The sequence below is a fragment of the Piliocolobus tephrosceles genome, chromosome 14 (genome assembly GCF_002776525.5).
Source record: "Piliocolobus tephrosceles isolate RC106 chromosome 14, ASM277652v3, whole genome shotgun sequence".
Classification (NCBI taxonomy): Eukaryota; Metazoa; Chordata; class Mammalia; order Primates; family Cercopithecidae; genus Piliocolobus; species Piliocolobus tephrosceles.
Window position 1 is genome coordinate 8,702,319 of NC_045447.1, and position 24,806 is coordinate 8,727,124.

The following is a 24,806-nucleotide window of genomic DNA, read 5'->3' on the forward strand; positions in this document are numbered from 1 at the left end:
AGGGAGAGAGACAGAAAGAGAAGGGGAAAAAAAAATCAAAGCCCACATATTGGTTCCAGATGTGGCCCTCTCTCTCAGCCCTCTCCAGCAATTTAATTAAATTCCCCCAGACAGCCAGGAGGGTTTCTTAATGATCAAATTTCCCCAGTTCTCCTCCTTGAACAGCCCTCGTTCGGGCCCACTCCGTCTCCCTGACGGATGGCTGACCGGATTCTTCCTGCCGTCGGCTCTGCCAAGCAGGGCCAGTGGGGGTGGAGTGGGGGGCTTCCCAGGGAGCACAAAGGACTCTGGCCCCCTGCCTCTGCCCTTGCCATTTCCAAAGGGGTCTGAGTGCTCCTGAACCCGCCCTGGGTCAGGCTGCAGTGGCTGGAGGGGGCCCCAGCGGCCCTTGCCACAGAGCTCTGACCTTGGGGCTGGACTGCCAGCGACTGATGCCAAGTGGGTGCCAGCAGGGGTGAGATGGGGGACTCTTTGGGATCAGGACTCTGGGCCCACTTACCAGCCAGATCTGGGGCAGGCTCAGACCTACTGGGCACCCTCCCCGGCCTCCACGGGGCAGAATGGGCAAGGTTTAGAGAAGGCGGGCCCGAGCTAGGATCACACAGATCTACTCGCCGGGCTGGGGAGAAGCGAGGGCAGGCTGACCCACGTTTAGAAGGCGAAGATCTGCCCCCTGGATAGGCCAAGGCGATATTTCTTGGAAGGCTTCCTGCTAGGCTCTCAGTAGGACCCTTGACTTCTGGGGTGGAAGAAATGTAGGGGAACCCTGAGCCCACCCCTTCGTGTGCAGATGGGCAGTGAGCTTGAGAGAGAGCTAGGCCAGAGCCCAGGCCCCAGACTCCCTCCAGACGCAGGGCGAGACCCCAGAGGCGCTCAGCACCTTCCCACCCTGCCCTGGGCTGCTGACTTCCCTCACCTGGGAGAGGAGGGTTCCATGTGGGCACAGGGGAAGAGCAGAGAAAGCGGGGTCCTGTGGCATCCCGTCCCAGGTTCTGGGCTGCCCACCTGGGAGTTTCACCAGGGCCTGGCTCCACCCTTACGTGGCTGTCACAGGCCCCACCCTCGGACCAAGCACCAGGAACCGCCTGGCAGTGTCTGCGCCAGGAGTAGGGGGCTCTGGTCGGCAGGGTGGGCTTCCTGGTGGTGGCGGGTAGGGAGGGGAAAGCAAGTCCGGCCATCAGAAGTACGGAGGTCTCTGGGGCTTGTCGCCCTGGGGGTTGGGGCCCCCGAAATGCTTCTTGATGCTTCTTAGGATAGTAAACAGAATAAGGGAGGGGACAGAAAAGCCCTTCGCTGGCCTAGCCACTGTCCTGCCACACAGTCCCTGCTCCAGCCCCTGCTACCTCAGTTTCTCCCCTGAGCCGACAGACACTGAGGCCTCTGGGAGCCCAGGAATCCGGCCCTGCCCCTCCAGCCTGAGGACTGTGGCAGGAACAGGCAGGCTGGGCCTCCTGCAGGGACACTCCTGGGTCATGAGGGTCGGGGGTCAGGGTGGGGTCAGGGTGTGGGGGGAGGAGGAGAGGAAAGGAGAGGGGAGCCAGGCAGGAGGGGAAGGGCAGAAGCGAGGGAAGCGGAGGGCGGCACTTTCATGACCACACTTCAGAAATATGCCCGGCCCTCGTCTGTCCCGGTGCCCTGGGGACCTGCCCGGGGGCTGAAGTTGGAGGCTCTGAAATGGTCCTTGTGGTGATGGTTACGTTTCTGAATATCTCACTTTATGGAAATGCCACCAATCAAAAAAAAAAAGAGAAGAAATAAAAGGGGGCTTTCCCTAATTCTCCCCCTCCAGGGCCTTCTAAGGGACAGGACTGGTGGCCGACAGCCCCTCCTGGGGAGACAGCAGGCACCGTGGAGGGTGAACATGCTGGCATGGGGCCAGACCACTTCTCCCCGGAGCTGCCCAGCCTGGCACGTACGTGTGTGTGTGAGTGAACTGTATGATTACGTGCCTGAGAAAGTGGGTGTGTGAGAGTATGTGTGAGAGAGACGGTGTGTATTTGGGAGGGTGTCAGAGTGTGTGTGTGGGAATATCTGAGTGTGACTGTGTGTGCAGAAGTGTGTGTGCAACTGTGTGTACGTGTTTATGAGCGAACATGAAAGGGTGAGAGCAGTATATGTGTGTGTGTGTGTATGTGTGTGTGTGAGTGGTGTGTGTGTGGTTTGTGAGTGGCGCGGATGAGTGGTGTGTGTGCTAGCGTGTGTGACTGACGTATGTGTGTGAGTGGTGTGCATGGTGAGTGTGAGCGTGTGTGAGTGTATCTGAGTGGTGTGTGTGCTGTGTGTGAGTGGTGTGTGTGGAAGTGTGGGTGAGTATGACAGACACACGCAGGCAGGACAGGGGCCGGGCAGGTGGTGGGTGCCCTTCTTCAAGGGGCTCCAGTAGGGGTTGGAAGCCAGGCCCTGGGTTTTCAAGCCCCCTCCCTGGGCCCCTCACCAGCTGACCTTGGCTTGGTCAGCTGTCTCTCCTAGACCATGACACAGGAGTCCTGGGGTCACTTCCTGGGGTGTCGTGATGAGCTGATGAGACTTGTTGAGCTTCTTATTGAATGCATGGGACTGGGACACACTCGGGCAGAGGCCACAGTTGCTGCCGATTGGCCATTCCTGCAGCCAGCCTGGGAGGGCGGGCGGGCGGGCGGACTCACGGCCACTCGGGAGGGAAGTGAGTGAAGCGCTAATACAGGCTGGGGGACCTCCAGGGTGAGTGGCCTGCGTGCTGAGGAGGAGGCTGTCGCTCCATGGGCTGGGAGAGGGAGAAAGCTTTATGGACAGGTCTGGGTCCCCCCGCTGGTATTCAGGGCCTGCCTTCAATCCCAGGAGGGGTATCAGGGCCTGATTCTCTGCCCTGGGCTTACATAATAAGTCTCAGGTGAGACACACTCATTGGAGAAAAAAGAGGAAATATATCCATGCACAAAGAGTAAAAAGTCTCAGATCCCAACACCCAAAACAATCACCATTAACATCTCAGCATGGGACCTTCAAGAATGATTCTTGCACACACACGCGCGCACACACGTTTTCCTAAATGGGACCATATGGTACCTGCTATTCTGGAATGGGCTCTGTTGGATTGCTATAGAGAAGGACCCCACGTGTTACCAGCTACCACCATTGTTGGACCACAGGAGAGGCTGAGGGTCTATCCCTGTTTTTTGACCATTTTTCATCCTTTGTGACTCACCTGTGCATGTCCTTTGCCTATGTTTCTATTGGTGTTTTTGCCTTCTTGTTGTTGATTTTTAGCAGCTCTTTATATAGTAAGGTCACCCCCCTCTGTATATTGGCGAGTCAGAGTGACTCCCAAACTCCCTGAGGACTAGGACGCAGGGATAAGGCTGAGCTCTGGGTCCTTGTCCCCAGGACCCTCATCCTGCTGAAGATCCCTGGAGGTGGGTGGCAGGAAGGGGCTGGCCTGGCCAGGCAGTGAGCGGCAGTGGCAAGGAAAAGAGAGAGAAGCAGAGAGCTGGAACCAGAGGCTCTGAGTGACAGAGCCCTAATGGGAGGCAGATGGAGGAAACAAGGCTGCCCCTGCTGACAGGAGGGAGGTCAGGGGGCACGAAGCCCTCTAACATTAGGAGCCTGGGCGGCGGGCAGGCAGCAGGGCCAGCTCCACAGGGTGGTGCCCCAGGGCTGTGAGAGGGCGGGGGTCAGCTCCCCCTCCTACATGTCCAGACTCGTGAGCCCAGAGCTGAAGGAACTGTGAGGACACTCAAGTCCCGGGGGCCAGAAACGTGGAAAGGTTGCACAGACCAGGGCTGGAGGGCCAACCTCGCAGTGCAGCCTGGGACAAGCACGCAAACCTCTCTGAGCCCGTTTCTTGATAAATGGGGTAATAATATCACCTACCTAACAGGATTTAGGGAGATCAGTGCACCAAATATTTAGCATATCTGGTGCCTGGAATACACAAGGGTCTCTGTAAATACAAGTGAACTCGTGTTATTGTTATTATAATGGTCCCCCTCACTCCTCTGTCAGCGGAGCCCACCAGCCACGTCAAGGAGTTTGTTATTGGTTCCAAGACTGTCAGAGCTGGGAGGGCCCTCAGGTTATAGGTGAGGAAACTGAGGCCCAGAGACCAGAGGGTCATGCCTGGGGTCACTCGTGATAGTGGGTTTACGTGTGATCCCCAAAAAGATACGTTCCAGTCCTAGCCCTGGCGCCTGGAACGTGACCTTGTTCAGAAAAAGGGGTTTTGCAGATGTAATCAAATTAAGACGTGGCCATAATGGATTTGGGTGGGCCCTATAAATCCGGGGACCCATGCCCGCTTAGAAAGGAGAGGGCGAGGCTGGGTGCAGTGGCTCATGCCTGAATTTGACCTTTCAGCCTCCAGAACTGTAAAGAAGTGAATTTCTGTTGTTTTAAGCCATCAGGTTTGTAGCCCCTTGTTACAGCGGCCCCAGGACAAAAGCAGGGCTCAGACGAAGTCATCCCACCCAGCTCTGCCAGGACCCCACAAGACTACACCTCCCCGAGTTGCTCACCATGCGCCCTTGGGTAAGTCAGGTCTCCGTCTCCTGAGGGCTGAGGGCCATCACACAGGTGAGGAGACCAAGGCCTGACTCAACACGGGCACGGTGTCATGTGATCAAATGTGTTGTGTGATCAAACGAGAGAGGGGCTGTGAAGACCTGGGTCGCCTGAGAGCGGCTGTACCGTTCAGGGCCTTGTGATCCATTGAGAGGGTGGGGGACCCTTCAAGCAGGGGGCAGACACTTCCAAACCCTCAGAGTCATGCCAAGGCAGGTGCAACCAGGGCAAGCGTCCCATCCGGATGCTCATTGCTGTCTGGTGAGAATTTGGGCCCTTCTGATTTTTACAAGGCAAGTTGGAAATTTCCATTTCCGTGTGAGCAAAATGTCCCCATTTCACTCAGGAAGATACTTCTTTCCCTCAGCAAGAATCAAGGCAGACGTGTGCGGGGAGCCGTGGACCCTTGTAGTCTGCAGTTGCTTCTGGGAGGCCCAAGCTAGTGGGTCTTGAACCCAGCTGCCCACCCCCACCCTTCCTTCCTGCTCCTTTAGGTAAGGGAAGAGGGAGCAAACTGAGGCACTCTGAATGCCTGGCGTCAGCGGCGGTTTTCCGAGAGCCTGTCATTGGATCTGACAACAGCTTCAATGACCAGAGCCAGCAGTTACTAGCCACTGCTGCCGCACCCTCAACCTTGCCGGTCAAGGCTCATTGCTGGACCTGGACATGCTTTGGGTTTCCTTGTACAGGTAGAGGGCTTTACTCTGCCCATTTAAAAATGTTTCATCTGGCTGGGCGTGGTGGTTCACGTCCGTAAGCCCAGTATTTTGGGAGGCTGAGGCGGGTGGATCACCTGAGGTCAGGGGTTCGAGAACAGCCTGGCCAACATGGTGAAATCCCGTCTCTACTAAAAATACAAAAATTAGCCTGGCGTGGTGGCATATGCCTGTAATTCCAGCTACCTGGTAGGGCTTGAACCCAGGGGGTGGAGGTTGCAGTGAGCTGAGATCCTGCCACTGCACTCCAGCCTGGACAACAGAGTGAGACTCCATCTGAAAAATAATAATAATAAATAAATAAATAAATAAATATAAAAATGTTTACTCCTGGCCGGGGGCGGTGGCTCAAGCCTGTAATCCCAGCACTTTGGGAGGCCGAGACAGGCGGATCACGAGGTCAGGAGATCAAGACCATCCTGGCTAACACGGTGAAACCCCGTCTCTACTAAAAAATACAAAAAAAACTAGCTGGGCGAGGTGGCGGGCACCTGTTGTCCCAGATACTCGGGAGGCTGAGGCAGGAGAATGGCATAAACCCGGGAGGCAGAGCTTGCAGTGAGCTGAGATCCGGCCACTGCACTCCAGCCTGGGCAACACAGCGAGACTCCATCTCAAAAAAAAAAAAAAAAAAATTTACTCCTAAGACCCATCCGATTGTCTTGAAATGTGCCTTTAAATGTTTTTTCCTGGGCTGGGCAACTCTCGCTGTCTGGCAGGTGCCAGGGAGAGGGGCCCAGCCTGGCAAAGTGAGGCCCTGGAGGCCAGCGCTGTGATGTGGACTGCTGGGGCGGGAAACCCCTCTTCATCATCAGCTTCCCAGAACCAAGAAAGGCATCAAGGCTCCCCCTCCAGGTGGGAGAGGAGGCTCAAATGCATGGCCCAAGGGGAGGTGCCTTGACTCCAGAAAAGTGTGGTTTTTCCAAGGCAAGCTGGAAATGTCCATTTCTGTCTGAGCAGAATTTCCCGATTTCACTCAGGGAGAAGATATTTCTTTCCTTCAGCGAGAACCAAGGCAGAAATGTGCTGGCAGCTGTGAACTCTGTGGCCTGGAGCTGCTTCTAGGCAGCCCAAGTTGGTGTTGCCCTAAAGGGGCTTAAATCTGGCTGCCCACTCCGCCCCTCCTTCCTGAACCAGAGGGTTTTGGTTCCTTCCCACTGAATTCCACTTCCACCGACACAGCACGCTGGCTCCAGCGTCTCAGGTAAGTATGATTATACATTTTTTGTTTGTTTGTTTTTGAGACAGAGTTTTGTGCTTATCACCCAGGCTGGAGTGCAATGGTGCGATCTCCACTCACTGCAACCTCCGCCTCCTGGGTTCAAGCGATTCTCCTGCCTCAGCCTCCCAAGTAGCTGGGATTACAGGTGCCCACCACCACGCCCGGCTAATTTTTGTATTTTTAGTAGAGATGGGGTTTCATCATACTGGCCAGGCTGGTCTGCAGCTTCGAACTCTTGACCTCAGGTGATCTGCCTGCCTCAGCCTCCCAAAGTGCTGGGGATTATACCCATTTTACAGATGAGGAAATCCAAGTTCAGAGCCAGGCAGTAGCACACTCCTGTGTTCCCAGCTTCTTGGAAGGCTGAGGCGGGAGGATCACCTGAGCCCAGGAGTTCGAAGCTGCGGTGAGTTGTGATCACTACACTCCAGCCTGGGAGACAAAGCGAGACCCTGTCTCTAAAAAATACACAAGATTCGGGCCGGGCGCGGTGGCTGGCCCATAATCCTAGAACTTTGGGAGGCCGAGGTGGGCGGATCACGAGGTCAGGAGTTCGAGACCAGCCTGGCCAATATGGTGAAACGCCACTCTAATAAAAATACAAAAATTAGCCGGGCGTGGTGGCCGGCACCTGTAGTCCCAGCTACTCGGGAGGTTGAGGTAGGAGAATCACTTGAACCCAGGAGGCGGAAGTTGCAGTGAGCCAAGATCACTCCACTGCACTCCAGCCTGGGCGACAGAGTGAGACTACGTCTCAAAAAAATAAAATTAAATAAAAAAATACACAAGATTCATTGAGTCCATCAAGGCAGAGGTGGAGAGGGCTGGCAGCCGTCCTGGCCAGGTGCTCCCTGGGACAGAGAATAAGAAACTGAGGAGGGGACGTGCGAGGACCCTGGTCCTCATCATTCCAGTCAGCGGGCTGGGTGGTGACAGAGGTGGCCCAGCACCTCTTCAGGGAAGGCGAGGGCCAGGCCGAGCCGGAAGGGGCAGTTGTCTGATGAGCTCAGCGCTCAGGGGCGCCCAGCGCTAGTGGGGCAGCGGCAGAGCCGGGGAGCACGACCGGCGGAACTCGGATGGCGCCCAGCGGTCGCGGGCGGGATCGCAGTGCGAAGCCAAGCCGGGCCGGGCCCTGGCAGGAAGGGGCGGGCCCGCCGGAGTCTCGGATCTGGCTGGCTCGATCCCCGACTCCCCCACTCCGCTGGGGCCGCCTACTGGACATCGCCGGAGTCGGCCTGGCGGTCGTGCCCTGGGACGCGCCGAGGTCCTCCGAACCCGCAGGGGGCGTTGTCGCCACGCGGGCCACCCTCTGTCGGCGCGGGCAGGAAGTACGAGGGTCACTTCCGGTGGGGGCGCGGCTTGGGCTGAGGAGCCGACCCGGCTGGGCGCAGGGGCTGGACCAAGGGAGCAGGTCGGTTCAGCGGCCGCCGGAGCGCTCCGGTCGGCGTCTGGACATCTCGGCCTCGGCGAAAAGCGCGACCGCCCTGCTGCGCGGGGCCCGCGGCGATGCCGTTCCTGCACGGCTTCCGGAGGATCATCTTCGAGTACCAGCCGCTTGTGGATGCGATTCTGGGCTCCCTGGGGATTCAGGACCCCGAGCGACAGGAGTCTCTGGACCGGTAAGTCGCCCCCTCCCGTGAGCTGGCCGAGGCCGCTCCGACCCTGCGGCGTCCCACTTTATCACCACAAGCCGGGCGGGGTGGATGCGTCCCCCTTGACAGAGGAAGGGACGGGCGGAAGCCGGGGTTGCGTGGCTCGGAGCGCGCGCTGCCCCGCGCGGATCGCACTCCCGCCCCTTGCATGGCGGAGGCGAAGGGCAGGGAGGGCCCGAGGGCGGAGGCTCGCGGGGTGTCGCAGGGCCTGCGCCTCAGCCCCACCCTGTCGCCTGCCTGTGCTGTGCCACTCCCCGGCGTGGCAGGGGAGCAGGCTGGAATCCGTGAGGCCTCAGATGTTACCCCAGAGCAGTGTGAAGGTGGGCTTTTGTAGCAGAGTTTGCGTTTTTATAGACAAGAGCTGGTCTGTCCTGGACCTGCAGAAAAGGTGTCGGGAGCGAATCCGCATTCACTGCCCATGGTACTAGGCGCCTGGGGTCCATCACTGGCTCAGCAAAATCCCCATCTTGGTGCGTGTGCTCCAGAGGAGAGACTGACAAGTAATTGTGCGGCGGCACGCGAGGTGGAAGGGAGGAGAGAGCACGGGGAAGGGGCTCAGGTGTTTGCGGGGGTTGTCAGTTGGAATTTACAACACGTGATGATGATGAGTCTCCGCATCCGGGGCCTAGCGTGGAAACGTAGGCTTTCTTCGTCAATATCAGGTAAAGGCCTCGATGTGAGAGGAGGGAGGAGGCTGTGTTGCTGTCCTGGCTGCAGGGGTTGCCGGGGCCGGGGTCCTACAGCTTTGAGGGTGAAGGGCTTTCTGAGGAAGGAGCATCAAAGTCGGGCGTGGGCTCTTGGCCTCCAGGGTTCCCTTCAGTCCCAGCAGCCCAGGTGTGTGGCTTTGTACCCAAGTCTGCGACCAAACTCTGGGCCACGCGGGAGGAGAGCGCAGACAGACCCAGCCCGTTCTCCGCAAATCCGAGTCTGCCCCCGTCTTAAGAGATGCAGCCTGGCCCTCTCTCTAGTTCAGAGCTTCTCCCAAGCCTCTGTGACCCACAGAGCCAGGGCCCTGCTTGCTGATGATTCTAGCAGGACACTAAAGCCCACCAACCCACAGGCTGCCCGATCAGCCGGTCCCACAGCTGTGCCTACCCTCAGCCTCTCTTCTGCCCCAGGCCCAGTTATGTCGCCAGCGAGGAGAACCGAATCCTTGTTCTCACTGAGCTGCTGGAGAGGAAAGCCCACTCTCCCTTTTACCAGGAAGGTGTGAGCAACGCCCTGCTCAAGATGGCTGAGCTGGGGCTGACCCAGGCGGCCGACGTTCTCTTGCGGCATGGGGCCAATCTCAACTTTGAAGGTCAGCGAGAGCCCCGGGGGGTGGGCAGGTGACTTAAACGTGGCTCTGCGCTGGGTGGGCGTCCATGTCCCCAGCCTTGGCTTTTACCATCCTCTGAGGAGTGACTTCTCCCCCTTTATTTCCTGGGTGGCTGTGACTAAGGAATCTCCCATTGGGTGGCCTCCCAAATCCTGCGGGTTTTCACATGGCTCTCCCCACCTCTGTTCCAAGGGTGGGCGAGTGTTGCTGCTTCTATCATGTGATTGATTAGCAAACTTTCCCCAGCTTCCAGAGTAATCCCCACTTCCATTAATGCGAAAATGCAGCTACTGGCATTGTGCCCAGAGCTAAGGGAAGGTAATTTTCTGCCACTTACTCTGAGCCAATTTTTTTCTTCTTTTTCTCATGCCATAGGGAGAGGGAAAAACAGGCTTCATTAGGCATAAATCACCACAGAACACGCTGGCTTCCAGCTCCTGAGTGTGAGGGATGGAGATGGAGCCATGCTCCTTTCTGTTTTTCACCCTGGGGAGGGCAAGGTTAGTCGGGAGACAGGCAGGGCTGTCTCCCTAATGGGGGCCTAATGGGGGCCTGAGACAGCCAGGCACGTCTCCTTTCCCCATCCAAAGACAGGCTTGGAGACTGCTGGGCTCCTAGAGGGTCAAGGAGCTGAGACGGGAGGGCCAGTTCTGAAGCCAGTGACTTGGAGACCAGCTTGGAGAACCTGGCTGTTACCACCAGGCCTACAGAGCGGAGCAGCCATGGAGTTGCTGTGTAGTGCGGCCTCCCAGCCATTCTGAGAGTGCGCCCCGTTTTATGGTCCCTTCTTAGAGAAGAAGAAACTAAAGCCCCAACAGCTTCAGTAGCGTGCCCACCAGAACACCCCGAGGGCCCTCTAGTATCTGGTGAGGACAGCTCTGTCCTAACCCTTGATGGTGACAGGAGGCTGGGCCTGTGCTTCTGGACACTTTAGGTGGGAGTTTGGGACTGGGCTCTGCGTCCAGGGGCCCCATGAGAATGCGGATAGGCAGGACCCACACGAGCTGCGTCTGTGCCTTCAGACCCAGTCACCTACTACACGGCCTTGCACATCGCCGTCCTGCGGAACCAGCCAGACATGGTGGAGCTGCTGGTGCATCACGGCGCCGACATTAATCGGAGGGACCGGGTAAGTGCCAGGTCCAGCTTGTTTTGAAGCAGGGTTGGGCAGGGGCCTGAGCAGCTTCCCAAGCCAACCTGGCTGTGCTTGTTTGGCTCAGATCCACGAGAGTAGCCCCTTGGACCTGGCCAGCGAGGAGCCTGAGCGCCTGCCCTGCCTGCAGCGCCTCCTGGATCTTGGAGCTGATGTCAATGCCGCTGACAAGCATGGTGGGTGCTTCCTGCAGGAAAGCAGGACAGCTGGGCCCCCGGGCAGCTTGTGGGGGACACCCAGGGTGCCCCAGGACAACAGCTAGGTGGGCTGACTGGATGCTGGCCCTGGCTGGTGGCACAGCATGGCTGGGCACACAGGGATTCTGCTGACTTGCTGAGCTCAGAGGCTTGAGAGAGACAGTGCAGTCATTGTCCCCGTGCTGGCCCTCAAGGGCCTTCCATAGGAAGAAATAGGGCACGTATGCACTCACCTTCCAAGAAACAACGGCTTCCCATTGGGAGAGGCCTAGCCAACATTTCAGGTAGCATCCTGGGGTCCAGAAAAATCCTACTTTTCTGCTGGGGGCCTTTCTGCTCCCAGTTCTCTGGGTGGAAAGGGAATGACCAGAAGCCCATCACCCTCAGCTGTCACCCGAGCTGAGAGCTCTCTGAAAGTTCATCTTCTGATCCGGAGTGTCTGGATTTCTGCCACCTCCTCTGGGTTGCCCTGACCTGGGCTTCCTGGCCTCCTGCTCCTCCTCCCTCCCTAGGAAAGACTGCTCTGCTCCATGCTCTGGCCAGCAGCGATGGGGTACAGATCCACAATACTGAGAACATCCGGCTCCTGCTGGAAGGAGGTGAGGCTGGCGCGCTCCTAGGCCTTGTCCTCTCACCCGCCCCTTCAATGTGTGCTGTTGCTTTGCCGGGGTTGAAGACCTTCTCCCAGTTGTCTCTTGTTCTATGGCTCTTCTAGGGGCAGATGTCAAGGCCACCACCAAGGATGGGGACACAGTGTTCACCTGCATCATCTTCCTACTTGGTGAGACCGTGGGAGGGGACAAAGAGGAGGCCCAGATGATCAACCGCTTCTGCTTCCAAGTCACACGGCTGCTGCTGGCACATGGGGCCGACCCCAGCGAGTGCCCGGCCCACGAGTCCCTTACCCACATCTGCCTCAAGAGCTTTAAACTGCATTTCCCTCTCCTGCGCTTCCTGCTGGAGTCTGGAGCCGCCTACAACTGCTCCCTGCATGGCGCGTCCTGCTGGTCTGGCTTTCACATCATCTTTGAGAGGCTCTGTTCCCACCCAGGCTGCACAGAAGACGAGAGCCATGCGGACCTCCTGCGCAAAGCCGAGACCGTCCTGGACCTCATGGTGACCAACTCTCAGAAACTCCAGCTGCCCGAAAACTTCGATATCCACCCTGTGGGCAGCCTGGCGGAAAAGATCCAGGCCCTCCACTTCTCCTTGAGGCAGCTGGAGAGCTATCCCCCACCCCTCAAGCACCTGTGCCGTGTGTCCATCCGGCTCTACCTTCAGCCGTGGCCTGTGGATGTGAAGGTCAAAGCCCTGCCTCTGCCTGACAGGCTGAAGTGGTACCTCCTTAGTGAGCACAGTGGCTCCATGGAAGATGACATCTGACGGGTCTCAGGCTACAGGAACAGGGGACATGGGCAGCCTTAGGTCAGCCTGTTGGTAGAACCTGGAACAGCCTTAGAGGGTCTTTTTGATCTGGGAGATGAGACGGGATCCTTCATGAGAAAAGCCAGCCAGGTAGAGCCTGAAGCTGTGATCACTCCAGTGGTGAAGGGTGTGGCTCTGTCTTCCAGAGAGACTGCTCCCTTCCCTCCAGCAGCACTCCAAGTCCCACCCATGTTAGACAAAGGAACAGGGCTTGGACTGAAGTCATGTTTATACCCTCTGAATTGGAGGGCAGTGCCAGGGCATTTACAGAAGCTGGGAAGGACCAAGCCTCAACATCCCCAGGGCTGCGGGGGTCTTGTTTGCGGCACGTGGCAGTACAGCTGGAGAGGAAGCCTGGGGCGTGTCCTGTGCGGTGCCAAGGCCCCACCTCTGCCCCTTTTCCTTCCAGGTTCTGTTGCAGCAGTGTTTCTGGTGGGCTAGTGGGGAGGAGACACTAAGGGCCCCACAGGCTTGTCTTCATGGTGTTGCAAGCCAAGCTGGCCCCTGCCTGTTCCTGTAGCTTTGGGACCAGGTCAGCCGTGGCCCCACCTACCAGAACTGTGCTCTGCTGGCAGCTGTGCCTGTGCCAAACCCAAGGCCTCAGCGACCATGACCTCTGCTAAAAAGCAATCATGAGTGTGCGGCTGGGGACAGACCTCTCTGTTGTCTCCTGTTGAGGGGCTCTCTTTGGAGCAACCCAAGAGCTGACTGTACCACCCAACTGTGAGCCCTCAGTCCCTTCCAGGTTGCATCGGTCATTGCGAATTGTGGAAACGCCTCTGGGGATAAGCTGAGGTGACTAAATGATATATTTATAAGATTAAACTGACTTTCTTGGCCTTAATGGTCCTTGTACAAAATTTCTGCCCCGCCCCTCCACAGTTCAGGATAGAGGCTCCCACAGCAGCTGGTAAGGAAGGGGGTGGCAGGTGTGAGGAGATGCTGTGTTTAGGGGATTGTTTCCAAGTCCCTGCAAAGAAGCACCACTGTAGGCTGGTGAGGGCCTCCACAGTGTTGAGGTCCCATTTTATTATTTTATTTTTTCGAGACAGTCTGTCACCCAGGTTGGAGTGCAATGGTGCAATCTCGGCTCACTGGGACCTCTGCCTCCCAGGTTCAAGCAGTTCTCCTGCTTCAGCCTCCTGAGTAGCTGGCATTACAGGTGCCCGCCACCATGCCTGACTGATCTTTGTATTTTAGTAGAGACGGGGTTTCGCCATGTTGGCCAGGCTGGTCTCAAATTCCTGACTTCAGGTGATTCACCTGCCTCTGCCTTCCAAAGTGCTGGGATTACAAAGGCATGAGCCACTGTGCCCGGGCCCCGTTTTATTTTATTTTTATTTATTTTTTGGGATGGAGTCTCGCTCTGTCACCTAGGCTGCGGTGCAGTGGCACAGTGTCGGCTCACTGCAAGCTCCGCCTCCTGGGTTCACACCATTCTCCTGCCTCAGCCTTCCAAGTAGCTAGCTGGGACTACAGGCGCCCACCACCAAGCCCGGCTTTTTTTTTTTGTATTTTTAGTAGAGACGGGGTTTCACCATGTTAGCCAGGATGGTCTCGATCTCCTGACCTCGTGATCTGCCCACCTCAGCCTCCCAAAGTGCTGGGATTACAGGCTGAGCCACCGCGCCTGCCCCATTTTAGTTTTTACTTTAAATGCCTGCCAAGGAGTGGCCTCAAGCCCAGAGAAGAACGAGGCTTCAGGGAACTTCCCTGCTGCAGGCTGTTGTCACGCTTTAAGGGTCCCAGGCTTCCACTGCCAAGCAGGACTTGGCACGTGAGCACCCCCAACCACAGCACCATCAGGCAGCACCCATGGGTTCCACCAGCCCAGCTCTGTCCCTCCCCTAGGTGAAGACCACGCTGAAGTCTTCAAGTCCCCAACAACCAGGTTGGGGGTGGTTTCCTTCCTCTTCAGGCAGCCAGGCCCACGGTTGGAAGGCTAGGCTGGAGGCCCAGGGAATCGGCTACTGATGTGACCACCGTATTCCCACATGGGGAGCCCTGGAGCCCCTTCCACCCTATCCCATCTCACAGGGCAGCAGGGCCTGGGCTCCTGCCTCACCGCTGGTTCAGCAGCACCCTCCCCCCACTGGGTCCCACCTTGCCTTCTGAAGAAGAATCCGCATAATGAGTGGACGGCAGACAGCTATATTTAGTGATGCCTTGACACTCACGAACCGCCAGTGTGGCGCTTGAATCTTGCCCAGCTGCCAGCTCCCCCCACCCGGACTGTGGTTCCTTAGTTTCTCCTGCCAGCCCTGGCTCATCTCAGGGCAAAGCTATAGACGTGGTAGATCTCATCGGGGAGGTTCTCCTGCCTCTCCTCAGCCAGGAGGCTGAGGCCTGCGCTGCAGATGATCCTGCGGACCACATCAAGGTCCCGGCACACGCTGCTGTCCACGTCATCCAGAATCACGCCCTCCTGGGCCATGTTGTCTTTGATGACGATGATACCGTTGGGGCGGAGGCTGCCCTTGCAGCGCCGCAGGAACTCGGCCAGGTGCTGATCGGTGAGGTGGCCTGGGGAGGGCAGAAGCAAGGTTACCAGTGCACAATGCAAGGGGATGCTGGCCACCAGGTGGGATGTATTTCTCAGCCCTCCTGAGCCCTTCATTTGTGCCCAGCATTTTGTGTGCACACATGGCCTCACTGGCTCTCAGCAGTCCTGACAGATTTACTAAACCCCATTTCATAGAAGAGGAAACTGTGGCTCAGACATCTTCTACCTAGAGACACATTAAGCCAGAATTTAACTTGACGGGGTGACGTCCAAGTCCTGCCTGATACCTACACCCCATGATGCCCCACCCCTGCCAGGCTTGGATCAGAGGAGTGAACCTAGGCTAAGAGTTTGGCATTGCAGGAGCTTCTGGACAGACTGCCTTCCCTACACTGGAAGTCCCCACAGAGGCTTCTGAGACCATAAAATACAAGGCCAGACCTAGCGTGTCCACAGCAGGCCTGTGCTGCCCACCTCAGGAGGTGGCCGACCGCTGCTAGTGGCCTGCCGCCAGGTCAGCAGCCCAGGGCACAGCGCTTGAAGTGTACTGTTAGGCTAAGAGGGTGCAGGGCTAGACACAAAGCTTAAACTTTTCATCTTATTAAAAATAAAACCCTTATAAAACTCTCACTTTGAATGCAATAAGTTATTGGCCATTAAAATTTAACAAAAAAACTGCACCCAAATGGATGGTAGCAGGTATTCAACTGAAACAAAACCTAGAAGGAAGAAATCTACCTTTTAGCTGAGCCTGTCCCTCAGTCCTGGGAAGCACCTGGGGGTGGGCATGGGGGGACTGGAGAATCCTCACTGGCTTACCTGCTGCAGGAGCGCAAAGCCCTGGTCCTGACACCTTATGGGGAACCCGAGTGGCAGGAGACGTACAGGTGGGCAGGGAAGGGAGGCGGGACCCTCACCTATCACCCACTGGATCCAGATCACGTCGTAAGAGTCCGGCTCTGGGGTGAAGTCCTGGAGCCCACAACAGAAGTAGTTCCTCACCCTCTTGCCCTCCTCCCCCAGGTAGGTCTTGGCTTGAACCAGGAAGTCCTCCGTTATGTCGACCATATCCACCTCTCTGAACAGCGGCAGGAGCAGCCGCTTGGTGATCCTCCCAATGCCAGCTCCACAGTCCAGGGCGCAGGACGTTCCTGTCTTGTTCGGGCCTTCCTGAAAAGCAGAGGCATGTAACCTATCAGAGAGACCCTGTCGCCGCACGTGGGGGCCCCTCCTCATGAGCCCTGGGACTCAGACTCAAGTCAGGATTCCAGGACTCTGCACAAGCTGAGCACTGGCGGGGAGGTCTGTGCTGGCTGCCAGCTTGTACAGAGTCCTGATTCAAGGGGATAAGCGTGGAAGGTCACCCTGCTGGGCCACATATTCCTTTATCTTTCCTTATCTTTATTTTTGTAGAGACAGGATCTCATTCTGTTGCCCAGGCTGGAATGCAGTAGTGGGATCATGGCTTACTGCAGCCTCGGACCCCTGGGCTCAAGCCATCCTCCATCTTCCTGCCTCAGCCTCCCAAGTAGCTGGGACTACAGGCATGTGCCACCATGCCCAACTCTTTATTTTTATTTTTTATTTTTTGTAGAGACAGGGCCTCGGTCTGTTGCCCAGGCTGGTCTCAAACTCCTGGGCTCAAGCAGTCCTCCCACCTTGAAATCCCAAAGAGCTGGGATTACAGGAGTGAGCCGCTGCCCCAGCCCTGGGCCACACATTTCTAAAATGAAAGCTAATTTCCACGTAAAGGTGGTAACTTGAACAGGTACACTAATCTCTCCTGAGTCTCCAGGTAAACAACGGCAGAGAGGAGCGGGGAGAATGGAAGTAGGACAATGGGTGAACGAGGGTGCGGAGAGGGAACGCGGAGGGAGGGGAGGCGCTGGATGGAGCAGGTGGCCAACAGCAGCCTCCAGTGCCAGCCATGAGAGACAAGAAGGTGGGGGGCTCCAGGCCCGGGGGTCCCAGCCTAGTACAGAAAAGGCTGGGGGTGGAGCAGAGGGTAGAAACCATGGCAAGTAACTAGGAGTCTTCATCCAGAATGGCCAACCCCCTCAGCCCAAATACCCATGGGCATGGCAGGAGAGCAAGGGTTTTGTCCCTGGCAAAACCCAACAGTTGAAGAGAAGCTTGCCCAATTCGGGCACCTCAGTTCTGCCTAACAGCCAGCTCCTGTCTGGTAACCTTGAGGCTAAGTCCACAATCTAGAAGTTACCCCACTGTGCCCACCCAGCCCAGCTCCTCAAGGCTTTGGGGTAGGTACCAAGAGACAGCCAACGATCCTGCAGTGTTACATGTAAAAGGTGGCACCCCACATGGACTCGGCAGTGCCACCAGAGTCACAGCCTCTCCTGGAGAGCACGCCAGACCTGCCTACCCTCAAAAACCTCTGCAGAAACTTCCGGGAGCTGTTGATGTCGATGCTGGAGATGTGGCCATACCCCCCAAGCATGCCGTCCACCGTGGGTGGGATTTGTTTCCAGTAGGTCTTGGCCTTGGAATAGAATTGCTTCTCGTCTTCTATCACCTCGCTCGTCATGCTGTCACCAACCACGGCTCTGCTCAAGCACCACGATCAGCACCCGCAACTCTCCTGGGTAAGGAAGCGGGTGTGAGTCAGTGGGCCAGGGACCTGGCAGAAAGGCCCCCGGGGCAGAGGGCCAGTCTCACGCCAGGCTTCACAAGTCACACATGCTGCTGAGTGCAGAGGGAAGTCCAGGGTCCCCAAATCTGCTTCTATCCCTTGGATAACAGCATCTTCTGTCTTTTGCACTCAGAGCACCCGCCCCAAGTCCTAGCTTCACGTTCTTTTACGTTTTCATTTTTTCTGGAGTGCAGTGGTGTGATCACAGCTCAATGCAGCCTCCAACTCCAGATCTCAAGAGACCCTCCCAACTCACCCTCCGGAGCAGCTAGGACTACAGTTGTGTGCCACCATGCCTGGCTAATTATTTTTTGTAGAAATGGGGTCTCACTACATTACAAAGGTTGGTCTTGAACTCCTGACCTCAAGAGATTCTCCCACCTTGGCCTCCCAAAGTGCTGGGATTACGGGTGTGAGCCACTGTGCCTGGACTGGCTTCAAGTTCTTGACATGCTTTATATGACACCTGACGCAGTGGCTTCTGGGCACAGAAAACCCTGATCAATAAAGAGAAAAGACCGCAAAGCAGAGAGCACCAACAGACCTGGGAGGACCAAGGAAGTTTCCACGCCCCCCTTCCTCTGGCTCAGAGCACAGCAGCAACTCACGGTGGGGTCGAGTCCTCCATTAATGAGGAGTGGGGACTCTGTGCCAGGCACCAGGCTGTGAACCAGGCAGACAGCCAGGCAGAAAACAATTCTACAGACACAACCACACCTGCAGGGAGGGCTGCAGAGGAGAAGCACCAGTGCCAGCAGAACATGGAGAGAGGAAGTGGACTCAGATGCGGGGACCAGGGAAGGCATCCCTGAGGAGGGGATGCATAAGCTGAAACCAATGGATGGGCAAGAATAAATGCAGCCGGTGGAGGGCGACAGCTCTGCTCCCAGAGGCAAGGACAGACAGCCCTCGTGGCTGCCAGTTCCTGGTCTCACAGTCAACTCCAGCAGTTTCGACTGCATCCTACAGAGCAACGAGTGGGAACCACCCTGAGGCCCAGCAGAGAGCGGCCCGGGAAGACCCGTGCTTCTGAAGACTGCTGGCAGCAGTGGAGACGGCAGGGGGATGAGGAGACCGCTGCCACAGCAGGAGAGGGAACTAGAAAGCCTCAGCTGGGTCCTGGCAGCAGAGCCCAGGCCCACCTTGCCCTTCAGGACAGGGATGACAGTTCAGTGGCTCCACGCTCCAAGGGCGGTTAGCCTGCCATAAGCTTCCCATAGGCACAGTGCTGTCACCAAGGCACACCACGCTTAGGGGCTGTTCTAGTTGCTGTGAGGCTTGCCAAGACCTCAGAGGGCTCTAGTCCAGGAGGACAGGCAAAGAACAAAGGGAACGAAAATACGCAGCAGAAAAATAAGATTCTCATGGAACCATAAAGTGCTGAGGAAACTCAAAGGGCAGAGGAATCCTTTCTGAACAGCAGACAGGGGCAGTGGCCTGGAGGAGGCAGCCCGAGCTGGGCATCCAAGGACAGGGAGTGCTGGAGGGGTGGGGCACAGACAGAGGGAGCAGCTGTGGGGCAGCATGGGCCATCAGAGGCGGAGAGTGGAGGCGGGGAACACAGTGTGGAAGGTGAGCTGGGAAAGGCAGACGGGGCCTGGATGAGGGCGGCCCCGAGTGGATGCTGGGCACCAACTCTCAGCTGATGGGCTTCCCACGCTGCCAGGGCCTAACCTGAAGGGAGGCAGAGTGAGAATGGCAGTGGCCGTGCTGGCTGTCACAGGACAAACAGCAACAGTGGGAGGCAGAAATCCCAGCAGCAGCTGCTACATCCTGATAAACCCATGATAAAGGGAAAATCTCCTCGGTGGAAAACGCGCAGCTGACTGGGAGCTGCAGCTCACCACATCACACGTGCTGCCTCCACACAAGAAGAGCAGTCGCCAAAGTTGACAAATCGTAGGTCCAAATCCGTCTGCCTGACCCCTGGAGCTACAGGGTCAACACGGAAGAGTCCACATGGGGAACTCGGGCACAGTCCTCAAACACAACTCAAAGCTTAAAACCCTAAGACCCAGGAACGCTCTAGGGGCTTCAAGAGAAGTGGTCAGAGGGAAACGGGAAAACGCCCTGAGAAGGAGCACGAGGCCTTCGGTAAGCAACTATGAGGAAAGAGAAGGGAAATTAAACCCAAGACAAGCTGGAGAATATTCTTTTCTTCTTTGTTTTTCGAGAAAGGGTCTCAGTGTCGCCAGACTAGAGTATGGCTCAGGTGACCCTCCCACCTCGGCCTCCAGGGTAGCTGGGACTACAGGCACACACCGCCACACCTGTCTAACTTTTGTATTTTCTGTAGAGACGGAGTTTTGCCATGTTGCCCAGGCTAGTCTCAAACACCTGGCTGCAAGTGATCCACCTGCCTCGGCTTCCCAAGGTGTTGGGGTTACAGGCGGAAGTCGCTGCACCCAGCCAAGATTTTTCATTGGTCAAATTTGTTACTGGCCCCCAGTACTATCTTCTGCACTACTATATTCTGAACCTGTCCTGAAAGAGAAGGAATTTTCCAGAAGCAGCAGGCCCACCCCAGCCAGTCAGCTCAAGAATACTTCTAACCAGGCCGGGCACCATGGCTCACACCTGTAATCCCAGCACTTTGGGAGGCCGAGGTGGGCGGATCATGAGGTCAGGAGATCGAGATCCTCCTGGCTAACACAGTGAAACTCTGTTTCTACTAAAAATACAAAAAAATTAGCCAGGCACGGTGGCGCACACCTGTAGTCCCAGCTACTCGGGAGGCTGAGGCAGGAGAATGGCCTGAACACAGGAGGTGGAGCTTGCCGTGAGCCAAGATCGCGCCACTGCATTCCAGCCTGGGCGACAGAGCAAGACTCCGTATCAAAAAAAAAAAAAAAAAAAAAGAATACTTCTAACGGACACAATTCTCCTTCTGTAACTGGTCAGCCTTTTCCGGAGACCCAGCCAGCCAGTGGGGGCAACAGGGAAAGGCCTGTTGTGGCTGCTGAGAACAGAGGGGATGGGGTCCCTCCTCTCCAACCCCGTGCCTGACTCCTTCAGCAGATTTGAGCTTTCTTCACAGACAAAGGCACACACCAGCTTTCTGAGGGTCCAGAGACAGCTGACAAGACCCATGTGCTCTACCGGGGCCTGGTTCTTCTCAGATCCGTGATTGGGTCTTTTCACCCTTAGCAGAACCCTTTGGCTGTGCCTAAAGAGAAGCCGCTTAAACCTCTCTTCAGATTCTTGTTTTTTTGAGATGCGGTCTTGCTATCTGGCCCAGGCTGGCCTCAAACTCCCGGGCTCAGGCCATCCTCCCTGTTCAGCCTCCCAAGTAGCTGAGATTACAGGCGTATGACACTGCGCCTGGCTTCCCTCTTCAGATTCTTGAATCCACTCGCAGACTGACCCCTCACTTTACCATTCACGAACCAGGGTTTGGGCCACAATGAAGAAAGGCAGCAATCATTGCACCAATCAGGGAGCCCTTTGGGGTAACAGGCTGGGGAGGACCTTAGTTCTAATTATTGCACATAACACCCTCCCTGCAAGCTGACCACAAAGCTCCCACACTGGTGTCCCAGCACTGGGAACAACACTGCTGGAAAGAGAAAGCAGCCCATGGCTCAGAAACCCCGTCTCTATCAAAAATACACACATTCTAGTACCTCCCAGCTACTAGGGAGGCTGAGGTGGGAGGATCACTTGAACCTGGGAGGTCAAGGCTGCAGTGAGCCATGATCCTGCCTCTGCATTCCAATAAGGGCAACAGAGTGAGACAGTGTGTCAAAAAAAGAAGAAGAATGAATTCTTGTTCCCACCAGATCTGCCAATCCTCAAGACTGCTAGATGTGCCATGGTGGCTGACAGGGAAAAGGGCCACCAATCTGAATGTCACCATGTAGCTGGGTTTGGTGGCTGCTATGGTCTGACGGGGTAAGGACCAGGTCAGGTTGGCTGCCTGCCCCTCTGCCAGCAGGCACCAGAGCAACCATGTCACAGCCCTCCATCAGTCTCTCAGAGAGGACGGCATTCAAAACTATAGCTGGGTGCAGTGGCTCACGCCTATCATCTGAGCACTTTGGGAGGCTGAGGTGGGAAGACTGCTTGAACCCAGGAGTTTGAGTCCAGCCTGGATAAGAGCGAGACCCTGTCTCAAAAAACAAAAAACACTTGGTGGCTGGGAAAATTAAAGACAAAGGTTAAAAAACAAAATACTACTCTTCCACACCATGCTAGCACAACTCCCATTCAGACTGGAGCATGGCGAGAGCCAGCCTGTCTCCCTCTCACCGCCCACCAGTCTTGGCAAACTGAAGGTTTTGTATTCAGTTCTATCTCTCACCTGGCCTGGGAGCTCCCAGAGAGCAGTGGCAACATTTGAGATTTATCACTATGCTTCTCTTGCATCCCACGAAACACAGATATTCAACAGAAAGTTCATCTCTGATCAAATGAACAGAATAAATCTGAGGGCAAACGTGTACCGATTAGACCAGGGCCTGATACCAGGTGGGCACTGACTAATTGTTGCCAAATAATACAAGAATGGGCTTTGTGCAGCTATAGCCATTTTCCACTTCTAAGAAAATCCTACAGACAAAAGTCCAACCATTCAAAACTGGTAATACTGAAGGCTGTTACCGACAACATAATTTTGTGCTTTACCAAAAGCCTTGTAACATGATTCCTTTAAATGTCAGGGTCCCCTGAATAATCTAATTTACAAGAATTCCACCTACACACAAATTCTAGGAAAAAGCCAGGGGAGGCACATATTGGCCGGGAAATAGCGAGCCTGACTTTGACATTTGTCCTAACAGCTGATTCCTTAATAAATGGGATTCCTAGGGTCCTGGCTACATTCTGTCCAGATTGGAGTGGGGCAGGAGGAGGTCCCTAAGAGTCCGAGGGAACAGCAAGGTCGGTCAGCCAACAGCTGAGGTCCTGCTACACTCTGCTCCAGAGGACAGATGCCATGTGGCTGCAGGGCCTGGGAGGAGGCCAGGAGCACCCTGGTTTTGTGTGAACTCTAGGCTAGCTCAGAGAGGAAGAGAAACCCCTCACACCTGGTAAATGCTGCTCAGCCAGTAAATGTGATCCTACATCCTTCACGGCCACCTAGCTGCTGCCTCCTCCTCCCAGCCAAGGTGTTCAGACCCACGCAGCTGCCCCAGCTACTGCATCTCTTCTCCCACCACCCATGGAAGAAAACGGTGCTGAAACTGTCACCGGCAGACTTTTGCAGTCATCTCATCCTACTCATGTTAAGTCTCTACGGAAAAGTCTGCCTAAAAGTGACCTCCACCCTCTAGCAGCCTACTGGACAGAATCCATCCTCCCTGGATCTTTGTGGACAGCAGCAGGCCACATGCAAATGGCAGAGTGCTCTAAGAAAAGGAAAGAAGGGAGAAAGGGAGGAAGAAGACAAAACGGGATACATTTAAAAAGTAACAAAGACTCTGATGGAGTCGGATGAACTAGATCTGAATCTTGGCTCTGCTCACCAGCTGTGTAAGCTCAGAGAAGACATCAAACCTCATCATTCCTCAGTTCATCTATAAAATGGAGCAGTAATACTGACTTTACAGAAAGCCTGTGATTAAAAGTGCACACGAAAAGCTTAAAGTGCTTTGCACAGTGCCAGGCACATATTCTCTCTTGAGCTTAGAAATTCTCTGTCAAATGAGATTCTTGTCAACTCTGCCCACTATGAGGATCAAATGGGAAAACTGCCTTAGAATGCCATAGAAGCTGTACTGTTGGACACACCTAAGGGACTGTTACTGGTATGCTGGGCAGCCAATCTCGCAGACTCAAACAGCTCTGCAAATCAGCCAGAGTGGGGAGTGAGCTTCCTCTGCCTACAAGCACAGAACCCCCACCGAGATTTTTTAGATGCTATCCTTGTGATCCCAGGGCTTCCGGCCTCCACCAAAATACTCCATGCGTACTTCCAACCCCCATGCAGTCCTCAGTTTACAGAGAGAAAAACCAGCACACTAAAGGAAATGATGTGTCTTTAAACATACAAACAGGAAGCCGAGAACAGAATGAAGGAGGGATTCCAGGCTCCTTATCCCAGCCCTGGTTCCTCCCAGAGGCTCATCCCATCTCACTGGGCAATCATTCTACACACCACAACCACAGGTTACACTGTCCCTCCCCGCTGTCAGGGCCTCTGACACCAGCTGTGGCAATCACTTAGTACAGAGGAGAAACCGAAGTCCAGGGAGAGAGATCACACAGTTGGTGGGCAGCAAAGCCTGGGCTTTTCGATACGGCAGCCTCCCTGCAGACAGGCTGACCTTGGCCGCAAGGGCTTTGGGGGTGTCTTTTTTGAGCTGCACCTGTGTCGGGCTGGCGCTGGGGCGGAACCCAAGGTTAAATACGACAGCAACTTCTGTGCAACGGGCACTTCACTGTGCCAGGCTCTGAACTGGGCATTTTACCGATTCCTCCCATCCATCCTCCGAGTGGGCGCTCTCCATATCCCTGTTTCTCGGAGGGGAAACAGGCTCAGGGAAAGGGATTTGCTGCGGTCTGGGGACTCGGGTGGGGGAATGCCCTGCCTGGGCTTTGAGTGCCTTGACTTTCCTCCTGTACCCCAACCCATGGACTGACTGCTCCGTAGTCCCTGCCCAGGTCCGGCCCGTGGACCGCCTGGGGACGCGCACGTGGGGCCCGTGCAGGCCCGCGCGCACGCGCCGGGTCACGTGACAAGCCGGGGACCTCAGGGCGCCGAAGCAGTTAGGGGTCGCGCCCTCCCCTCTCCCGGCGGCTGCCTACCCTTCGCACCGCCTCGCGCTACTCACTCCGCGCGGGGGCTCCCGGGACCGAGAGAAGAAGATGGGGAAGAGGAACGGAGGGCGGCGGCGGCGGAGACCCCACAAGGTAACCGCAGCTCCACCACACCACGACCAGACGCGACAGCTCGCGGCGCGCGCTGCCTTTGTCCGCTAACGTCACTTCCGGGCGTTTAGGGGCGGGGCCATGGCTGGCCCCACCCTCTCGTTCAGCTCGCCACCCTCGTTCACCTCGCCCCCCTCCCGCGGGCTCCGGATTTAACCTGACTTCGTTTGAAAAATAATTTAACTTACTTTTTTTTTTTTTAATTGAGACAGAATCTTGCTCTGTCAACCAGGCTGGAGTGCAGTGGCGCGATCTCGGCTCACTGCAACCTCCGCCTCCCAGGTTCCAGCGATTCTCCGGCGCCCGCCTCCAGAGTAGCTGGGACTACAGGCGTGAGCTACCACACCCAGCTGATTTTTGTATTTTTAGTAGAGACGGGTTTTCACCATGTTGGCCAGGCTGGTCGCGAACTCCTGACTTCAAGTGATCCTCCCGCCTCTGCCTTCCGAAGTGTTGGGATTATAGGCGTGAGCCACTGCGCCCAGCCTAATTTGACTTTTCTTTCTCTTTCTTTCTTTCTTTCTTCTTTCTTTCTTTCTTTCTTTCTTTCTTTCTTTCTTTCTTTCTTTC

General features: G+C 56.0%; 2 protein-coding genes across 10 annotated transcripts; one reads left to right on the forward strand and one right to left on the reverse strand.

The window, feature by feature from the left end:
* Positions 1 to 7,810: 7,810 nt before the first annotated feature.
* ASB6 (ankyrin repeat and SOCS box containing 6) lies at positions 7,811 to 15,349 on the forward strand. 3 transcript variants are annotated; one of them, XM_023216959.2, is made up of 6 exons: positions 7,811 to 8,093; positions 9,245 to 9,426; positions 10,467 to 10,573; positions 10,665 to 10,773; positions 11,307 to 11,393; positions 11,510 to 15,349. In XM_023216959.2, the coding sequence occupies exons 1-6, from the start codon at positions 7,981 to 7,983 to the stop codon at positions 12,175 to 12,177; spliced, it is 1,266 nt and encodes a 421-aa protein (XP_023072727.1). In that variant the 5' UTR covers positions 7,811 to 7,980; the 3' UTR covers positions 12,178 to 15,349. The 3 variants fall into 3 exon arrangements, with proteins under 3 accessions (XP_023072727.1, XP_023072729.1, XP_023072728.1); XM_023216961.2 differs by lacking the exon at positions 10,665 to 10,773 and having other exon boundaries at positions 11,510 to 11,614; XM_023216960.2 differs by lacking the exon at positions 9,245 to 9,426 and having other exon boundaries at positions 7,821 to 8,093.
* NTMT1 (N-terminal Xaa-Pro-Lys N-methyltransferase 1) lies at positions 14,350 to 24,295 on the reverse strand. Of its 7 annotated transcripts, none has more exons than XM_023216963.2 (4): positions 24,140 to 24,295; positions 17,103 to 17,318; positions 15,640 to 15,892; positions 14,350 to 14,742 (listed from the first exon to the last, which is right to left on the reverse strand). In XM_023216963.2, the coding sequence occupies exons 2-4, from the start codon at positions 17,262 to 17,264 to the stop codon at positions 14,486 to 14,488; spliced, it is 672 nt and encodes a 223-aa protein (XP_023072731.2). In that variant the 5' UTR covers positions 17,265 to 17,318; positions 24,140 to 24,295; the 3' UTR covers positions 14,350 to 14,485. The 7 variants fall into 7 exon arrangements, with proteins under 7 accessions (XP_023072731.2, XP_023072733.2, XP_023072734.2 ...); XM_023216965.2 differs by having other exon boundaries at positions 15,542 to 15,892; XM_023216966.2 differs by having other exon boundaries at positions 15,725 to 15,892; positions 24,140 to 24,282.
* Between the last annotated feature and the right edge of the window lie 511 nt (positions 24,296 to 24,806).

Excerpts from the sequence above, each read along its gene's own strand:
- ASB6 (XM_023216959.2), top strand. The coding sequence starts at position 7,981 with ATGCCGTTCCTGCACGGCTTCCGGAGGATCATCTTCGAGTACCAGCCG. Across the intron at positions 10,774-11,306 it reads CAATGCCGCTGACAAGCATG|GAAAGACTGCTCTGCTCCAT; the intron begins GTGGGTGCTTCC and ends CTCCCTCCCTAG. Across the intron at positions 11,394-11,509 it reads CCGGCTCCTGCTGGAAGGAG|GGGCAGATGTCAAGGCCACC; the intron begins GTGAGGCTGGCG and ends TGGCTCTTCTAG.
- NTMT1 (XM_023216963.2), bottom strand. The coding sequence starts at position 17,264 with ATGACGAGCGAGGTGATAGAAGACGAGAAGCAATTCTATTCCAAGGCC. Across the intron at positions 15,893-17,102 it reads TTCTGCAGAGGTTTTTGAGG|GAAGGCCCGAACAAGACAGG; the intron begins GTAGGCAGGTCT and ends TCTGCTTTTCAG. Across the intron at positions 14,743-15,639 it reads CTGGATCCAGTGGGTGATAG|GCCACCTCACCGATCAGCAC; the intron begins GTGAGGGTCCCG and ends TGCCCTCCCCAG.